Source organism: Hoplias malabaricus, chromosome 14 (genome assembly GCF_029633855.1).
Source record: "Hoplias malabaricus isolate fHopMal1 chromosome 14, fHopMal1.hap1, whole genome shotgun sequence".
Classification (NCBI taxonomy): Eukaryota; Metazoa; Chordata; class Actinopteri; order Characiformes; family Erythrinidae; genus Hoplias; species Hoplias malabaricus.
Genome location: NC_089813.1, coordinates 34,620,677 through 34,640,242, shown reverse-complemented (window position 1 = coordinate 34,640,242; position 19,566 = coordinate 34,620,677). Strand labels below are relative to the sequence as shown.

Below are 19,566 nucleotides of genomic sequence, written 5' to 3'. Positions count from 1 at the left end.
GGATTTAAATATGGCAGTTGCATTTTTCATAATGGAGTCACACATGCAGAATGTTCCACTGTAGCTCTCTTCCAGCTTAGGAGACTACAAATGTCTCTGTGTGTGACTGAGGGGCCAATGAGGAAATGGCAGGCTGTTCGTTCCAGTGAGTTGTAAAACCTGAAGGCCGTGTTGCATAAGCTTTGTACACTGTGCCACAGTGAAAATGCATAAATACCTAAAATTAATAAAGGACCATTCACAGCTGCTACACATGCAAACCACATAAGCCATGCATATTAAACTGTCTCTCAGTTACAGTTTACAAGCATCTGCATGGCATAGTGTATGTATAGTTGATGGATAAATTGAGGTATGTGTTTTGTAAAGAATATATGTTAAACCATCTATAGACACCCTGATTAATTAGTCATTTATGCCATTTAAAGGTGCAGCAATTTTTGACACTGGCCGCATGCACAACTTGTATAACCTCCATATTAAAACATGAAATGGAAGGCCCTAGAGCTCTAAGTTCACAGAGCCCAATGTCAAGCGTCAGCTAAAGGGACTGTGAAGCTGAGAAATTCTCTGGAGTGTTGTGGTTTATTTAATCATTTTTGTGATGAGCTGAAGTGGTATTTGTCATCCAAAATTGATTATCTAACATCAAGCCCTGACTTTACTAATATTTCCATTGCTAAATGCTATCAAAACCTCACAGAATTCATCCAGCACCTACTGTAAATACTTCTCAGGAAAGTAGAGGCTGGTTGGACATGTGTCCACAAATATTTGTCCATTTAATATCTATGAATGTGATGTTATTTTAGAATTACAGTCAATCAGCAGCTTTCTACATAAAGCTAAGACCAGCTAATGTGTATTTTATAAGTAGTCACTATAACAATATGTACTGAAATGTAATGTAATATTATGTCTGAGTCTGTTTTTGCTCTGTTTGTACAGAACCTCAACCAAAACCCCAGGACCCTCCTGCCCAAATTCTATGGCCTGTACTGCGTCCAGTCAGGGGGCATGAACATCCGAGTTGTTGTTATGAACAATGTCTTGCCTCGCTCTGTAAAAATGCACTACAAATATGACCTGAAGGGCTCCACATACAAAAGGAGGGCATCTCGGAAAGAACGGGAGAAGCCCTGCCCCACGTATAAAGACCTGGACTTTCAAGACATGCATGAAGGTCTGTACTTTGACACGGAGACCTATAACGCCCTGATGAAAACTCTACAGCGTGACTGCAGGGTGAGTGTTCAATGTGTTCTAGATCAATAGATCTAGCAGTGGAATGTGTCCTCCTTCTTGAGGGACATCAGTTATTTTTGTTCTAGCAAATTACAGCCAAATAGGGCATGACCGATAAATAAGGCAGATTCACTGAAGGAATCATGTGTACTGATTTATCTCTTAAACCACAGGCTTCAGTTTTAATCTTAAAGGATTTATCAAGTAACTGTTACATATCCGTCAGAAACCACTATAAACAAATACAAAATATGCCTAATTGAAACATTCTAATGGGTATACATCATTTTGAAGTCTCAAATCACTAATGTGTTGGTTATATTTTGCTTAGCATTGGGTATTTTGGTACTGGTTAAACTCTCCTGCTACAGACTACACTCCATTTTATTAGACACATTGTTACATGGTTTAAACAGACTCCGGTGCAATAAAATACCTGTGTCAGCAAGAAGGCATATTATAGTAACCAAATTCATTCATAAAAAATGTCTGGTCATTTGATTTGAAGTATAATTAATTTTTTTGATGCAATCACATGAAATATTACCCCTAAGATAAAAATAGATCAAGAGGTAAGACTTCTTGAGCAAACACTGTGGATTCATACTTCTAAGTAGAATTTTTACAGTAGCCAGATGTCCTTCAGGAGCATCTGGTCCTCAGACGAAACTGGACATAGCATCAAACACCTCTCTGCTCAGTTACCTAAGCTAATTGTTGCTGTGGCAACAGTAGGTGCCCTCAATGTGTCCTCCTGCATGGTTTAGTAACAACACTGATTTCACACCCATTCTATATTAAAGATATGTCCAGCGTTCATAATGTGTGTCAGAGTGGCACTGCTGGTACAAGGCCAAGTGTCCTGCTCACTTACAGTCTTTATCACTGTGTGTTAAAAAGCAAAGCTGACTAAGAAACAGCATTTTAAAATCTCATGTACGTAGCATGAGTTAAGATGACTGTTAAAATTGCAGAACAGTACAATCAGGTTTGGCACTGTGCAATAAAATAAAATAAATTAAAGAAATATAATTTATTTGTCATTACCAAAAGCATGCACATCAATTTTTTCTGATTTTTTGTTATCTTCAGCAATGGAGAGAACAACATGACAGGTAGTGTCACTGTCACACAGCTCCAGGGTAGAGGGTCAGTATCTGTGAGGAGTTTGGAGTGTTCTCTCCGTGTCTGTGTTAAGTTCTCTACATACTTTCAAAAAAGACCTGCTGATAGGTGGACCGGCTGTGCAAAAAGTGTTGCCAGAACTGGATGAAGCGGTTACAAACATTTTTGAATGAATAAGTACAGTAATGGAGTACAGGAGGAATTCTTGACACTGTGTAAACTTTCAGAAAGAATGGACCAATAGAAATGCTCTGGAATGACTTACACAGGGAATTCCTGACAACAGACGCTAATCTATATCCATGTTCGTGATGTTTAACTTCATTCTCGTTGACACTGGAGACAAACATAACATGACCTTCTTACACTGACAAGTATTGTTGAGGGGGTGGAGCGTCCCAGCATTATCATTAACTTTACACAAAATGTGCAATATTTTGCAAAAAAGAGGATTCACTGTTTATTTTTTTTTTTCAGATGTGTTTAGAATGATAGTAGTACCCATGAAATAGATCTGTATAAAAGATTAGTATTTGAATCCATACCCAGATAAGCTAACTATGCTACATTTTATGGGTCCTTTGGAAAAACTTGGTTTGTCTACCTCTGTAATATTATGTATATTGTAAGTAACTTTGTAAAACAGCATCTGTCAAATGCCATAAATATACAGTACTGTGCAGAAGTCTTAGGCACCTAAGATAATTATATATATTTAAACTAATGCCTTCTCAGTCAGTGTGGCTCTTGTATTAATATATATATAGTCACAGTAAATACAATAACATAATAATATAAAACAAATAAGAAATATATGAAACTAAGTATTGGATGATAATCTCAATGGAGATTTGGAAAAAGTTAAATGGAATGATTTTATTTGGTTTAATTCTAATGTTGGGCGTTATGTGAAGTTTGTTTGTTTTTTAGCAAATAAATACTTACTGCTCAGATGAATAGGTTTTTAAATCTCATAATCTCTGTTGCCTAAAACATTTGCACAGTACTGTACGTGAGATATGGTGAATCATTAGGTAATGTTATAGATTCATTATCTATTGAGTGAAGCATTTACAGGTTGCTATGAAACTCTTATTATCAGGCCTTCATAGAAGTGGTAGATCACTCCAGGGAGTAAACATTACCTGTAGCTATGTACAAGTAATTGTACTGGAAGCTATTGTTATGATATCCTGCTGAAAACTGAGTTGGTTTGTTAGATGTTGGCACTAAAAGGCATTTCTTGCAGGAGATGCTTAACTAGGAGGGATGTTTAATTTTCATGGAGAAGTGTTCACCACTAAATTTCTAGTTTGTTTGTCCCAAAGCAGAGGTGTTTCCCACATGTCCAATCAGAGGATGCAGCTGCTGTGGGAAAAATAGGGCCAGACTGCCTCTGGACGTCACAGAAACGTATTAAAAGGGCTCAAAGTGGGTGGAGGGGTTGGAATCTCGTTGGGAGTGGGGGCTGCATGTTTCTATCCAGTTCAGTGTCTTTTCTTGGGTTGAGGACACTGTAATTAAGAAATATTCCAGGCATGTCCAAAACCAGCCACCCAAAGCAGCCCAAGGACAGAGCTCTAAAGTCTCTTCTGTTGCATTCCTTTCTATTTCAGCTACTCAGATGCTTGACGTCATGGTCCTTGTTAAACTCACATGATACCATTTTTCCATTAGATGATGAATCTAGACAATATTTGGGCATAGATGCAAGTTATTTATTAGATTTATATTTATGTCTCTTTGTATTAGGCCTGTCATTATGTTCAATAACCCTAGTGTCCATTGGTCAGGGCCTTGCAAAGGCTAAAGTAGAATGGTCATATTTAGGTTTATAAAATATATATTTTTTTACTCATTACTCACATGAAATGTGCTAATGATTTTTAGTGAGGCAAAGTAACTTCTGATACTATGAGGGTACAGCAGTCCATCTCCATCTTAATCACACTGCTAACAACAAACCACAAGTAACCATGAAGTTGATTGAATTGTCCAAATAAGGGTCGTGATGTTGTGTCTAAAGCTGACCAGGTTGGGTCATCGCCTCACACTGGCCTCCTTGTGTTTTGTCTGCTGTTTTATAAAGCTAAGGCATTTTTTCAGACAAGTCTGCCTCCCTCTTTCTGCTTGTTTACCAACAAACAGACTTCAGAACACTGCCCTTTTGACGACATTCCAGACCAGACATGTCTCTTTTGGGAGGTGGAGCCATCCCAAGTTCTCTCCATGATCAGTTTCTTTGAAGTGCTTGGCATTTCACATTCTTGGTTAAACAAGTTTTTTTTCCATCTTCCATTTGTCCTGCCCCTTGACCAGTGAGGCGCTAACAAGATCAGCGCTAATGCAAGTCACAAGTGGGTCAAGTCAGGAAGAGTAATGTCCCCTGAGACGGGCAGTGAGTGTGATGGTCAGGCAGCCACAAATTATGGAAACATCTTTACATGAGTATGTAAAGAAGGATGAATGCATGTCAAAAAAGTGCCAATATACATAAATAATACTGCAGGTACTACTAGTACTACAGTTACTACTACTACTACTACTACACTACTACTACTACTATGACTACAACTAATAATAATTGCTATTATTATTATTCATTCATTCATCCATTATCTGTAACCCTTATCCAGTTCAGGGGCGCCAGTCCTTCACAGGGCAACACACACACTCACACCTACGGACACTTTTGAGTCACCAATCCACCTACCAACGTGTATTTTTGGAATGTGGGAGGAAACTGGAGAACCTGGAGAAAACCCATGCGGACACAGGGAGAACACACCAACTCCTCACAGACATCAAATTACTGTAACATAACTTTAAGATTGTAATACAAGTGTCTTTCAATCAGTTATGAAGTGTTGGTGAAAGGCTGACAGAATTCCGTAAGCTGTGTGACTTTAAACCCTCAGGAGTTTTCAGTGCTATGGTTTCCTTTGGGCTGTAAAGTGATGAAGTGTGTTTTAAGCAGAAATCTTGCTGAGTGCTCCTGAGTAAGCATGTCACACCCTTTTCTTGGACAGGGCTGCCTTCACACACACACACACACACACACGCTCTCTCTCTCTCTCTCTCTCTCTCTCTCTCTCTCTCTCTCTCTCTCTTATTCTTCCCTTCACTACCTCCTTCAGTCAGTCTTCTCTGTGCTGTGCTAGGGGGTATAGTGGGTATAAATATTAGTTTATGGGCCATGGGTGGCAGGAGTGCTTATTCCGATCAGTGTCTCTGACCTATGGGGTGAATTAATGTCCACTTGAATAATGCATATGTTGTGCTTTTCTCTGTACTTAAAATGAATGTTTACTGCTTTGCTCTGACAGGGTTACTACAAGTTGAGGTTTAAGGGCTCTTACAGCTCAGTTGGTGGAAGATCATTTAAGTATGTGTCTCAGAAATGTGAGGACAGCATTCCAGATGATTTCAGATTAAAAAATTCTACAATTTGTTAATTGTAGAATATTGTGGATAAATTTTAGGGTGACCAGATCTGAGATGGTGAAAAAGAGGACACACGTGATGAGCTGTGTGTTTGTTGTATGCTTAGCTGAACCTATTTGTGCTTTTAGGTCCATTACACCTTTATTTGCTACACATGGGAAAACATGGGAATTTCTTTTTTAATTCATCCGAGAACTTACATTTACGTTTCGGCATAGCTGCTCGAGATGAGGGTAGGTACATGAGCTTTGCCTGGCGTAAACAAGGACTACTGACATGCAGACTGACCAATTAAATGTTTACAGAGAAGGTTATCGACCAATAACGGTAGCTCTACAGTCAGACCGTCCAATCAGAAGATTTTAGGCTACTTCACCACGCCCCCTTCTCACTCAAGCGAACCAATCAGAGTAGGAGAGGGCGGGACTAGTTTGTGAACGAAAAGCTTCTCAAAGTTTTATGCAAGCTCTAGAAAAACAAAATCCCGGACATTTGTGAAATTCCGCCCGGACATTTTTTAGGTCTAAAAAAGAGGACATGTCCAGGTAAAAGAGGACGTCTGGTCACCCTATAAATTTACGCCTGTGTTGAATTGAATTTTTAATGTAGGCAAAAATCAATATTACAAATTATGTGATTTGAAATTTGCACACTTTCAGATTTCTATTACAGTATCAAAACCTAAATAGAACAAGAGCCACTTCTTTAGCGGCTATTTATATCTTTGAATGTCCAGTGTGATCATGCTGAGCTGGTTTCTATCTCTTGCCACTTTCAGGTGTTTGTTTAGTCTGTTTCTAAGCATTTTGCTGACAATTGTATTTATACCAGTGGTTTAAAACAATAATGAGCTGCCCCTTTCTGTGACTGCTTAGTAACACCCCTTTCACTGGTACTGTTGTCAGTGGATTCGATTTCAAGAAGAATAGCACTATGCAACTGTGAGTAATCTTTAAATGAAGTCTTATGGGATTGTCCTAGCACTAATCCTTTTTACAGGTTTTTATCTGCCACAGACAGGATGCAAAACAACATCAGGGTTATTGTCAGTGGGGTATTCAAAAGAGGTTCATTCAAAATATCTGGAATGAGAATTCCATGCAAAGCAGACATCAACCTTTGTCGCAAGAATCCTATGTTTTGTTTCTTGTGAATTTAAAGTCAGTAGTCATGCCACCTGTTTTGGGCATGGAAATTATTTCTAAATGCTTTGGCAGGCTATAGAAGATAGGGATTGATTTTTTGATTGATAGTATCACTTATAAAGCACTTCTCTGGGAACTCAAAGCACTGTACATTCTTTGGGATATTAGGGATTCACCTCAAAAACCCAAGGAAATGCCCAAGGATCATTTATGATCTCAGAAAATCAGGCCCACAGTTTATGTCTCATCCAAGGGATGGTGCCCTTTATTCAGCACTAATGTATTTGGGCATTGATATCCACACAGACCACACTGACCGTGTCCCCAGCTGACACCACCAACACCACCTTCAGCAGACACCTTCCATCCATATAGTAGCTGAGCCCAAACCTGTTAAGCTTCAATGCATTTACATGTTCTGGTGTCCGGGGCCTATGAAATATATTCAGTGTTGACAGTCAAGCAGTCAAGCATAAAATGTGTTGCTTCCTCCATGTGATGTAGGGTTTTTTACTTAACTGGAGTAGGGTGTTGGCCTTATATTTCTGTTTAGGCTAGGTCAAGGTCTCATTTGTAGAAATTCAGGAAGTGGCCTTTGCTGTGCTATTGAGTTCTGCAAAGTGTTTTTGGTTCGTTTAGTAGGTTTATAAGGTTACAGCAAGTTATGAAGCTAAATAAAAACATGTAGCGTAGAGTGCTTTTTGGAGTGTTTTTCCCTTAAACATCAGACTGCTTGGTAGTGGGGCAAGTGAGGCATTGTAGATACCAAAGTTCCCTGTATATACTAGGATTCACCTAGTGTATATGCACTTGTAGGTTTATAGGTTTAATGTTATGGCCCATGTATTGCTATTCAATCAGTTCCTATTGCATATTTGTATTAAACTGCACCATGGTGATGTACAGGTATGAGTTGATCAGGCAAAAATGGATAATGCACAAGTTTATGTTACAAGCACACTGAGGTTGCTTAGAGCTACATTAATCTTTCTGAAGGTTCTCAGTGGGCAGGTGTTGTATAAGATAATTGCTATACACAGAAGTGAGCCATCAGCCTATGACTCAATGGATGTTCTCGTCATGGTGGTAATTACAGTAGTAGTAAATATATTTCATTGATGCTGACTGTCGGATAATAAAATCTCCCCTATTACTCATTTATGATGCCTTTCCACGTGGATTTCCCTTTTTGTGCTGATATCATCTTTCTGCTGTGGTGTGGCATTGGAAGAGTGGGTGGCTAGTGTTAGGATTTCCCAAAACAAGATCCAGTGGAAAATAAATAACACTACCAGGAAATGGTTAAATTTGGGATTGGGAGTGGCATAATATCATTGACTTACATTTCTAGGAGTTAATGGTAACACCCGCCCATTCGTCCGCCCACCTGCCCGCCCGCCTGCTCGCTCACTCGCTCGCTCACTCACTCACTCACTCACTCACTCTAGTTTAGCACACTCCCCAACAGTTCAGTGCTTTGCACCAAAGGCACTTTGTGTCCTTTCTCTGTGTCTGGTCATTGTGGTCCCTAAAAAGTAAATCTGAAATGCTTTGAGGAACATTAACATATTATCATACATAACATATTAAGAGTGTTGTTACACCAGTGTCATTCCACAATGAAAGTAGTGAAGTATCGATTAGATTTCTTTTCGTGAAAATTAGGTACACAGTGCAACATATTTTTTTTTTAAAGCAGTAGGAATTATTAAAGCCATGCAAGTTCTTCAAGAGAGACTTTGTCCTTAACCCACTTCTGTGAGAACAGTAGGATATAATAGATAATAGAGTCTTCAATAGGCGTTTGTCATGTGAATGGAGTGAGAGAGAGAGAGAGAGAGAGAGAGAGAGAGAGAGAGAGAGAGAGAGAGAGAGAGAGAAATAAAGTGGGGATGTAGAGAGACAGAGAGCTTCAGTCATGAACAAGGTCAATGTTTACCTTCTACACTGTCAGAAAAGCTCACTGTAGTGGTAACTGCTGCTGTCACTGTGGTGGTAGCCTCAAGGGTACATATTCAGTGCCTTTTAGTTAGGGAACATAATTTAACCATGTTATATAATTTTTCTAGATTTTTATGTTGTGTTGGATTAATAAACTCTGTTTCATTTCAAGGACTAATATATTGTGGTTTTATTTAACGCAGATCAATAATAAAATCATACAAATGTATTTTTAGGGAACACAACTGGACTATAACACCACTGTTGTACCTTTTTTGTATGTAATGTATGCAGTTATACAGTGTAAAATGCATAACTTGTACTAGATTAATACACACAAATCTAATATATCTGTGTTTTAACAAATCCATTTTGATGTTGTGAAACTACAAAATACAAATGAATGAAAAGTATTGTGCTTTAATACATGCTTCAAATATTTTGTAGTTTTAACTTCTACATTTTTAAGTTTAAAAACTTGGGGAAATGGATTAGGCTTTTTGTTGTTGTTGTTGTTTTTGGTTTGTTTTGTTTTTAGTGATTTTCTTGTCATGGTTTTGTTGGGACAGCGATGTTGTGCCTCACATTTTAAAGTGACTTTAATATAAGAATCTTTCCTTTGTACCATTCCAAAGCCAGAGGACAGGATATTATTCTGAAGCAAATCCTACTCATTTTGTGTTTAACAGACACACACCCACACACTCACATGCAGTGTCTTCTGCACATGTTTAACCCCAGCTTCACAGCAGGCAAGTGTCTTGCTTTTCCTGCTCGACCTGCCACTTTAGTTTTTCCTTCCCCCAGTTTGTGCTGATCTCACTGCTGAGAAGTACAGGACGAACACACTCAGCACATTGTTTCAGCCATGACGGAGTGCCCCCCGTGGGCAACAACGCTTCCCCCTCATGTCTCCACTGAACACAGTGACACTGCCGCATGCAGTGCTGCTTTTGTGAAATCAATGAAATGTTATATTGTATTAAGGGTGGGGAATATGGAGAACCATTTCTTCACAAAACATCATGGTAACTGAACCCATTTTACTGATACATGAGAATTATCCCATATATTTACCCAGTGTTTTGTGAAAAAGAGCATAGCCAGGTCCATGAGCTGCTGCTCAGTTAAAGAGGACATATATATCTATTTGTATACCTCTTTATGTATACACATTGTTTACAGGATGTCCATATTTCGGATGATATTTGTGGTATCCTCTAACACATGTATGATGGTGTCATTTATACCAGTAGTGGCAGTATATTGACACATTGCCCAATTGTAATGTTTTAAAAACAGTTTTCAAGTGTTATGTCTTATTCTATGTGTATTTTTTGTAATGGTTTTTGTAATTTGTACCAAAGATTTTTAAGATCTTTGACCTACTGGTCATAGTGACGTCACTGTTAACATGCATGTGCTTGTGTGTGCTGTTTACAGGTTTTGGAGAGCTTTAAGATAATGGACTATAGTCTGCTGCTGGGTGTTCATGTTCTGGATCAGAACCACAAAGATGGAGACGTGCGAGAGGAAGACGGCAGGCGTCCTATAGGCCAAAGGGTCCTGTACTCTACTGCCATGGAGTCCATCCAGGGGGGTGGCAGGGCAGCTGAGGCCATAACCACTGACGACACGTAAGCTCCTTTTTAAAGTGATTGTTCTATGGAAAGTCAAATTTGCATAATGCCCTTTACCAAAATGCATAAAATCAGCCAATATAAGATTAACGTTTCTTTAATTTTCACCAATATTTATATCAAGTATTGGCTGTCAATGCCTTGTTAAATGGCACGGTTCACACTGTGAGACTTAATGATCTCAAACTTAAAATTGATGTAGAATACTTACTGACGCTGTATAACATACACACACGTTAAAAACAGAGGTAATGTCAATGTGGTGGTACCCTTCATCTCATGAATATGAGATATATGTGGTACGTTTATTGCCAGTTTACTAATAGCTATAAATATGTACATCACATTCCTACTAACAGACATGTTAGCCATATAATGAAGTCTGAAATGTAAAACTATAAATCTACTTTAAATCTGGCATTGTCTGATATATGTGTTGTTGGCATAGTGTAGTGGGTAACACCATCCCGTCCAGCAGAGTAGGGATTGGGTCCCAGCTTGATCAGGAACTCTAAACAATACCAGTTATAGTTTTGGTGTGAGACTCCTAATGCTACAGTAGCCTACGTCTATAAGATGATTTTAAAAGTTTCAAACTGCCCTAGATAAGAACATCTGCCCAATACTGTGACTGTAAATGTAAATATAAATATAAATATATGACAATTTAAAAGCAATACGTTTCCAGTGCTATGTACATTAGCCTTAGGGTTTTTTATGGTGTTGTATCATGAATATTAGAAATTAACATCTATATTCCTGTGTTGAATGTTTCTTCAGGATGGGAGGCATCCCAGCCAGAACACACAGGGGAGAGAAACTGCTGATTTTTCTAGGAATTATTGATATCCTTCAGTCATACAGGTAGGACAGCTTTGGTACTGGAACACTGCCTGCTTTACTGATATTTATTAATCAGTGTTTATCCTCAGTTGAATTTACTTACAGTGTTGATGAATGCATTTTATTCAAATGGAAGAGATGTACAAATGTGAAAATATATAATTCAGTTAGAACTCGTTGTAAAAAAAAATCAGTATTATAGTAAAAAACATTTGAACTAAGTTTACATAATTACTGTACAGTTTTCCAGTAACATAACAAGAAATCACTGTGTTTACTAGAGTTTTTAAACAAGTTTCATTCCCAACTAAGCACCCTGTGTTTTGTTTTTGTTTTTTTTTTCCACTAAGATTTATCAAGAAGCTGGAGCACTCGTGGAAAGCCCTGGTGTATGATGGTGTAAGTTGATATGGTGCAGATTAGCCTTCGTCTTTATGAAGAGCCTTCTTTGTTCTGGCTGCATTATGAAAGCTGGTGTCTTGATTAAATCCTCTCTCTCTCTCTATCTCTCTCTCTCTCTTTCTCTCTCTCATATCCTTAGGACACAGTGTCCGTGCACAGGCCGGGTTTCTATGCAAACAGATTTCTCAAGTTCATGAGCACCAGAGTATTCCGCAAGAATCAGAGTGAGTGTCCATTCTGGAAACAGCAGTATAATAAACTTTGTTTGTCCATTCTTATTCTTCTTCGTTGTGTAAGCTGCATATTTGCATGATTCAAATGTATATATTTGCTTTACATTGCATCATTGTAAAACACACTTTTTGTCTTTTTTAATGTAGCAAAAATAAATAAAATTGTCCAGAATAATTCCAAGAATTAATTATTTTTCCTAGTCTACTCTTATAAATGTATAATTATAATATATTTGTTCATATTATATTATTATTAATATATTATTTTCTATTTACATTGCATCAAAACAGCATTGTTTTCTGTTGACACATTTTTTGTATTAACTGTGCTTTCATGTTTTATTGACGTGGAAAACCTATATAAAAAATTGAAATAATATAGCGTGCAAAAGATTGGTCCATTTGTTTATTTTAAAACGTCACACCTGGCCTGTGCAATACGTGTTCACATTGTACTTTTAATGATTTGTCCAGTAAATTAACATCAATGGCCCTGCCTAGTGTTACCCAAGAAAATGATGTTGATAAAGAGAAGTTGCACAAACTTTTCCTTGAGACCATTGCAACATATTTCTCACCTTTTCTGGTTTATTATTACTCTCTCTTTGTGTGAAATGCTCTCACACATTCGCTTCTGTTTTTAAACTGTAAAACTGACACAGCCCTGTATTCTTTATATTAGGGGCATGCACTGAAAATATACTGAGTTCACATAATGAAGATGTGTATATATTTTTTATTATATATTTTCACAGATATTTGTGTATCTTCTTCAAATTAGGTATTGAGGTATTACTAATAATAGGTTACTACACATTTATATACAGCATTTACCTGAAAATAGTGCAGGATGAGCATTTGTTTTTGGAACATATTGAGAAATAATAAAACATGTCAAACTATTACATTTAGAATTTAAAAACTGATTATGCATAAAAACGTGTGCTTGTTTGTCACATAGAAAATGAGCAAAACGTTATTTGAAAATGGGTGCACAATTGTTTTCTCACTAATACATTGCATCAACACAGTTTATCTTCAGTTGCTCTCTGTAGGCAGTAACTTGCATTGACACTGTGCAGTTTTTTTCATGTGGAAACAATGACGTTTAAATTGAGTACATTTTAATCACGGTATTATTCAGGCTACACTTAAATTAAGTTAATCTCAATCCATTTATTTTGAGGCTAGAGTTTCATTTCATTTCCATGCAGTGTTGTGTTAGGAGGCGGATAGGGGATAGGGTTTCGTTTCATCGTCTATTTGTGAGGCAGAAGATAATGAAGTGGAGTTACATCATGAGTGTTGTGGCAATTTGGCACAGAAGATTTGGGAATGTTAATAACGATGATTATTCGCTCATAAGAAACACCTCTGACTTCCTCTGTGTTCCCTTTGCAGCAAACCGCTACTCTCCATCGAAGAGAACACGTAACTCCATAGTCCCTCTCAAGTCCTCCTCTCAGGAGCTTCTGTCCTCTCAGAAGGAGGAGAAAATGGAGGAAAGGCCTGAACGGCTCACTGGAGCCCGGAGTCTGGCCAGTCTGGATGGACAAGGTAAGAAATTCCCTGCTGTTTCTTAAGCACTAGTTTATTGTAAGGCAAGAACATAACGTTGGTTGAATATTATGAAAATGAGATGGCTCGTAAAGTAGGGGGCTTTTGGCATAACACAGAAATAGTCTCAGCACAGGATGTCCAATCTAAATATGTAAGTGAACATGTATATGATAAGTCGTGTTATTTCTGCTGAGTTTCTATTGAGTGACGCATTCACTTTAGATATTAATAACTATTCATTCTAAATTACTGAAAAATCTGACAAACTATAGACATGTTTCAGTACTCACAAATACATAAGTTCATCATATACTGATTAAATTAAGTGATCTCAATAAACCAAAGACAGTGTTAATATTGTCTTTATGATGTAATAAATACTTTGAGATCTCACTTAAACAGATTAAATAAACTCATCCTCATTGTGAAACAGAGAAAAAGATATGCAAATCCATGGCTTTTTATCACGTACCCGAGTTATAATTACTGGACACAATCTGTAACCTCTCAATTCCACCTGAAAATTGCACTGTACTATAAGTGATAGTTAAAAGAATAATTATTTAGCCCCTGACTGATTGTAATTGCAGGTATATTCTCTAGCTACTCATATTATGAATAAATATTTGAATATGAATGATTCAGTAATGTTTATAAAACTTATATATAAATTATTTATTTTACAAGAGTAAAAGTTTGAAGTGAGTCCACATACAAACCATTGGAGTGTGAGTGACTAAATAAGACACATGAAGTGAAAGCAGAAAGTAACATTTATGTCAGCACATTTTTCATTCACACCCTCAGGCCCTGCTCTGGAAGAAAAACTAATGACTAACAATTTGTGCAACACTAGCTCAAGCTTCAAGAAACAATGTGAGCTGAGCTGAGGTCAAATTAAGGGCTCTGGATTTTTTTTTTACATGTATGCTACTACTGTAACATATATTCTTAATAATCGGTATACCAAGACTTTATTTTTTATGGCTTAAGGATAAACAGATCACCCAATTTAGCAGCTTTAATACTAATACTTTTAATACTAATAAGTATTAGACTTTGCGAATAATAATTCTGACCCCAGTGATACCACAGTCATTTGTATCTTGAAGCCTTTGAGTAGGATGAGCCACCCTCTCCCATCACTCAGCATGATGCTAGCCAACCAGGACATCTCTTATTTTACATAACAGAACATGTTAGTTAGTGTTCTCCTGTAAGTGTGGTCCGCTGTATTTGCATCAGTTAAAAAATGCAGTTGTGCTTCATGTGTCTTGGAAAAAGCTTGTGCCACTTTTGCCTGTTAATTAAGGCAGAATTGTCTGATGGACGCAATATAGCTGGTAAATGGAGTCTGCAGAGAGTAAAATTGGGGAGAGACCTGGGTAAAGAAAGTTTCTCCTTGAAGAAGAGTTTCAACAAAATATAGAAACATTTTAGTTTATGGATGATCATGACCAAGGAAATACATTTTTTGAGAACATTACTCCAAAAAGAACCTTCAATTATATGTGTAGGTTTATTTCCACATCTTTATAATCAGTATAATTTCATAATCAGTAAGTACTGACCCTTCCCTCTTTGTCTTCTCAGTATTTGGCTCTTATCAGCGTACAGATCTGGTCACTACTACACCTTCTTTGGGCGAGGCCTCTTCTGTAGGAACGTCTGTCTCGTCTTCTATGTTCATCAGTGACAGATACCTGGAGGCCAGATCAAACGACAGGTAGCACATTTCTCACACACACACACACACACACACACACACACAAAGACACCTGTGGAGTTCCCACCTTGCAAGGGTTCGGCCAGTTCCGTGCCTTTCTGAAGAACTATATTTAACATGTTGTTATGGAGATAGTAACCCATACCCTTCAACAAATCCCCTTCCACACCCTTTATCTGGTCGTTGGTCTACTACAATACATTCACCATATTGCTTTACGCCATTAAAAGGTTTGACCTGGCCTTTTTATCTTTGCCATACACCTGTTTACCAGGGTATTTTCAGTTAGAAGGCCTAGTGAATATTTAATGTGACACCTGAGAGACTTTACAATTAGCTTATTGTCATAAAGAAACAGATTGCTACAAAAGAAGGCATTTGCTGCTAAGGCAAGTCAAGCCCCACTTGTCTGGAACCTATGGCATTTGAGTTGCTGGCCTTTGTTACCGTCTGCTTGTCAATTAGGACAATGCAATCAGCTCGTCCATTTCATAATAACACGCTGTCACACGGAAAGCCTGGTGCTTTCACAGGTAAGGTTTAATACTGAAAAACAATTAGGCTTTTTTGGACTGGAAATGGAATAATGAAAATGTGGATATGTATTGTGTGTGTGTATGTGTTTAATAAATTGCAACATTAAATTAAACATTGAAATAATCTTCATATTTGAATTGAGTAACATCTATTTGTTTGTTATAAAAGGTTAGAATATTTATATTTCAGATACAAAATTGAAGTCTGTATGTCCAGTATACTTTACCTAGGTAGTATAAGGCCACTATGTGCCAGGATTGTTAATAGTGAAAGCGATTACATAATATGAAGTTTGTCACTGGATGAAAAAACGAGCAGTGATTTGTCAATGAGCTCTGGGCATTGTTTGATTGGGTCCAGACTGGACCTGTGTTAATGAATAGCCCTGATGACTGAAGTGTGTTACTCCAAGAATGAAAGTTTAAGTGGGCAAGTTGCTTGTTGCTATGGCAGCAATAGCTCAGGAAATTATTGCGGGCAATAAAAAGGTAAGCACATTCCTCTAGTGAGATAGATGGCCTTTAGCCAGGTGACATAGGAGACACTAAATTAGTCTGGCTGAGAAAACATATATTTCGATGGCTAGGAATCCATGTATGCTGTTTCGTAATTGGAAGAAGTGTTTCATAATTTAAATATAATGCAAATAAAAAAAAGTATTTTTATTATACGAAAATATGTCTAAAAATGAACACTTTTGTCATTGTTCGTTGTATTGTTCATTGTTTTGTGTTTTATGCGTGAAAGACTGCCAAATCCTGTGTCATTTACACAAAATGTGTAGTGTTAATTTTCTGAACTCTGTTGTATTTCCGTTACAGATGTGACGTTGGTTCTTGTTCCACATTTACGCTGGAGGACAGCGCCATCTGCCTGAATTCTGAGCAAAGCACTATGGATATGGACCGAGATGATGGCTCTGTGTTAGACATTTACTTAGTGAGTGGACATTCTGACTATCAATATCAGAATTTTAAATTCTTATTTTTGTTTTATATATATATATATATATATATATATATATATATATATATATATATATATATATATATATATTATACACCAGTTTATACGACTATAGTTTGTCCGAGTTTACAATAAAAAATTAAAAAATTAAATAAAAAATAAAATAAAATCATAAATAGGGCGGCACAGTGGCACAGCAGGTAGTGTCGCAGTCACACAGCTCCAGGGGCCTGGAGGTTGTGGGTTCGATTCCCGCTCTGGGTGACTGTCTGTGAGGAGTTGGTGTGTTCTCCCCGTGTCCGCATGGGTTTCCTCCAGGTGCTCCGGTTTCCTCCCACAGTCCAAAAACACACGTTGGTAGGTGGATTGGCGACTCTAAAGTGTCCGTAGGTGTGAGTGAATGTGTGTGTGTGTCTGTGTTGCCCTGTGAAGGGCTGGCGCCCCCTCCAGGGTGTGTTCCCGCCTTGCGCTCAATGATTCCAGGTAGGCTCTGGACCCCTGCGACCCTGAATTGGATAAGCGGTTACAGATAATGAATGAATGAATGAATGAATAATAATAAATAAAAAAAAGTGGGCAGCCTTGGCCTAATGTTCAGAGGACTGGGCTTGGTACTGGGAGGTTGCCGGTTCGATCTCCAGCACCGGCAGGAACATTCATGGCTGAAGTGTCCTTGAGCAAGGCACCAAAGCCCCAAATACTCCTTGGGCACCAGGGATGGCTGCCTGCTGCTCTGGGTGTGTGTTCACAGCCCCTAGTGCACTTGTCTCTCTGTGTGTGTGTGTGTGTGTTCACTGTGGGTTAAATGCGGAAGACAAATTTCATTGTACATGGTACAATGACAAATAATTGCTCATTACACATTATATTACATTATTACTGTGTGAGAAAAGTTTAAGAATGTGCATGAAAGTCCTAGACCCACTGGCAGATTCTGACCTTCATAAGGTTTTTATAGTATTTCATATTATTATAACATTCTAATAATAATAATAATAATTTGTTTTGTTTTTTATTCCAGTAAAAAGATGTGAAATGTTCATCAAACCTTTCCTCATCACACTTCATCAATCATGTCCCGGTGGATATTGTTCCTCTGGGATTTCTCTGACTCCTGCTGCTGACCAAAGATTGGAGAGGAAACAAGAAACAAGATGTTTTTCTTTCCAGGGCAGTGGTGTGAGGATACAGAGGCTGTGTTTTATAGGCCAAAGACAAGTTAGGCCTGACACTGTAGCCTGGGGCCAAAGCATTTACAATCATCAGTTGTGTGTGTGTGACTCAATGTGGAAAATGTTGTTCTCAGAAGCAGAAGACTTTGATTAGTTTGGAGGAGGTTTGTGTATATGCAGCCGTTCAGCTCTTTGGCTCCTGTACCTAGGGACCTACACAAACTCTGAGATCCGACTGATGATTTTTATTGTTGTAAGAAATCAGTTGAAGAATTACAGAAAAAAGCTATAATGCAGAGACACTTTATATTCTTTACATTCTTTCTTCCATTTGTATTTCTGTAATATCTAGCAGACTAGATTGAATATTTTGTGACCCAAAGATCAGTAGTCCATCCTGAATGTCCAGTCTTTCATAAGTTATAAAAATAATACAGATTTTTAGGTGAACAAGGTAGACCAATATTGTTGAGTTCAGAATTTTATTTATTATTATTTTTTTTTTAGACAGACAGATGACTTATTTTAGGTGTGTTTCATGCCATACATGGCAATATTGTTGGAGCTTGGTGTTTAAGTCCCAGATGATTACATATGCACACGTAGACAGTGCTCCATTTAAACATTTACATTTTTATAGAGGTTCTAAAATGAAGGACTTTTGCTAAAGTGTAGATATAGAATATAAAGATATTTTATGAAGGGTGGGGAGTGTTTCATATCAGCAAATGCTTTCTTTTAGGAGCTACTTTTCATATTGAAGCATCCTTATTTGCTTATTATTGTATGTCAATGTGCTTCTGTTTTACAAAATTTAGAGAGTGATCTATATACAAATGTCTTTGAAATATCATTATTGCACCTTTGTTGGTTTTGAAACTATAATTTATTAAATCAATATCAATAAACTGTATATTTTACCGTTTTGGCTTTGTGTGTGTGTGTGTGTGTGTGTGTGTGTTATCAGACTGTTCCTGAATGAATAAACTTGTCTCGAGGCAAGAATTAAAGTCATATTAGTTCTAAATTTAGACTGAATTACAGCAATGATGGTGTACTACAGTGTGTCCAACGTGAACTTATTTCTTAGCCCCATCTGCTGGACTGGGTGTCCAATAACATTTGGCAAAAAGTCCCCAAGTGATCAAAGATAAAGAATTCTGCTCTTGTTTAGATGAAAGGGTTTGATAAATTACTTTAAAATTAACTACTATGTCTTTAAGACATCATTCCGTAAGCGCATATGAAAAAAAATGATGTCACAAAATTCAACACATTTACCCATGTCAACCTACTGTATCCGGTTTTTTACAAGGTAAAGAAAGTCGCTGTTTAATCACATTGATATGGGTTTGGATCTCTATATCTCAGGAGAAAAAAGATCTCTAGAAAAATGTAGGATGTAGACTTTTTAAAGTGTAGCATTTCTTTGTGTAATCATTCAAACATTTTGCACATTCAGGAACGAACCGTGAGAGATTATGTTTAAAGGCTAAGCACCACTTAATGGACCTCCATGAATTTTTCACATTATTTTAGTTACTGACAGATATAAGTATGAATTAACATGAAAATAGCATGTTTAAT

The 19,566-nt window shown here is 37.4% G+C and overlaps 1 protein-coding gene across 1 annotated transcript in view; it reads left to right on the top strand.

Moving 5' to 3' along the window:
• The window catches only part of pip5k1bb (phosphatidylinositol-4-phosphate 5-kinase, type I, beta b), a 45,482-nt gene extending 26,608 nt beyond the window's left edge, over positions 1–18,874 (top strand). Inside the window, exons 7-15 of the mRNA XM_066643855.1 lie at positions 949–1,245; positions 10,344–10,537; positions 11,321–11,404; positions 11,734–11,782; positions 11,925–12,009; positions 13,420–13,575; positions 15,172–15,304; positions 16,663–16,780; positions 17,829–18,874. Coding sequence (XP_066499952.1) covers positions 949–1,245; positions 10,344–10,537; positions 11,321–11,404; positions 11,734–11,782; positions 11,925–12,009; positions 13,420–13,575; positions 15,172–15,304; positions 16,663–16,780; positions 17,829–17,831 — 1,119 coding nt within the window. The 3' untranslated portion in view covers positions 17,832–18,874. The remainder of the gene's footprint in view (positions 1–948; positions 1,246–10,343; positions 10,538–11,320; positions 11,405–11,733; positions 11,783–11,924; positions 12,010–13,419; positions 13,576–15,171; positions 15,305–16,662; positions 16,781–17,828) is intronic.
• The last annotated feature ends 692 nt before the right edge of the window (positions 18,875–19,566 follow it).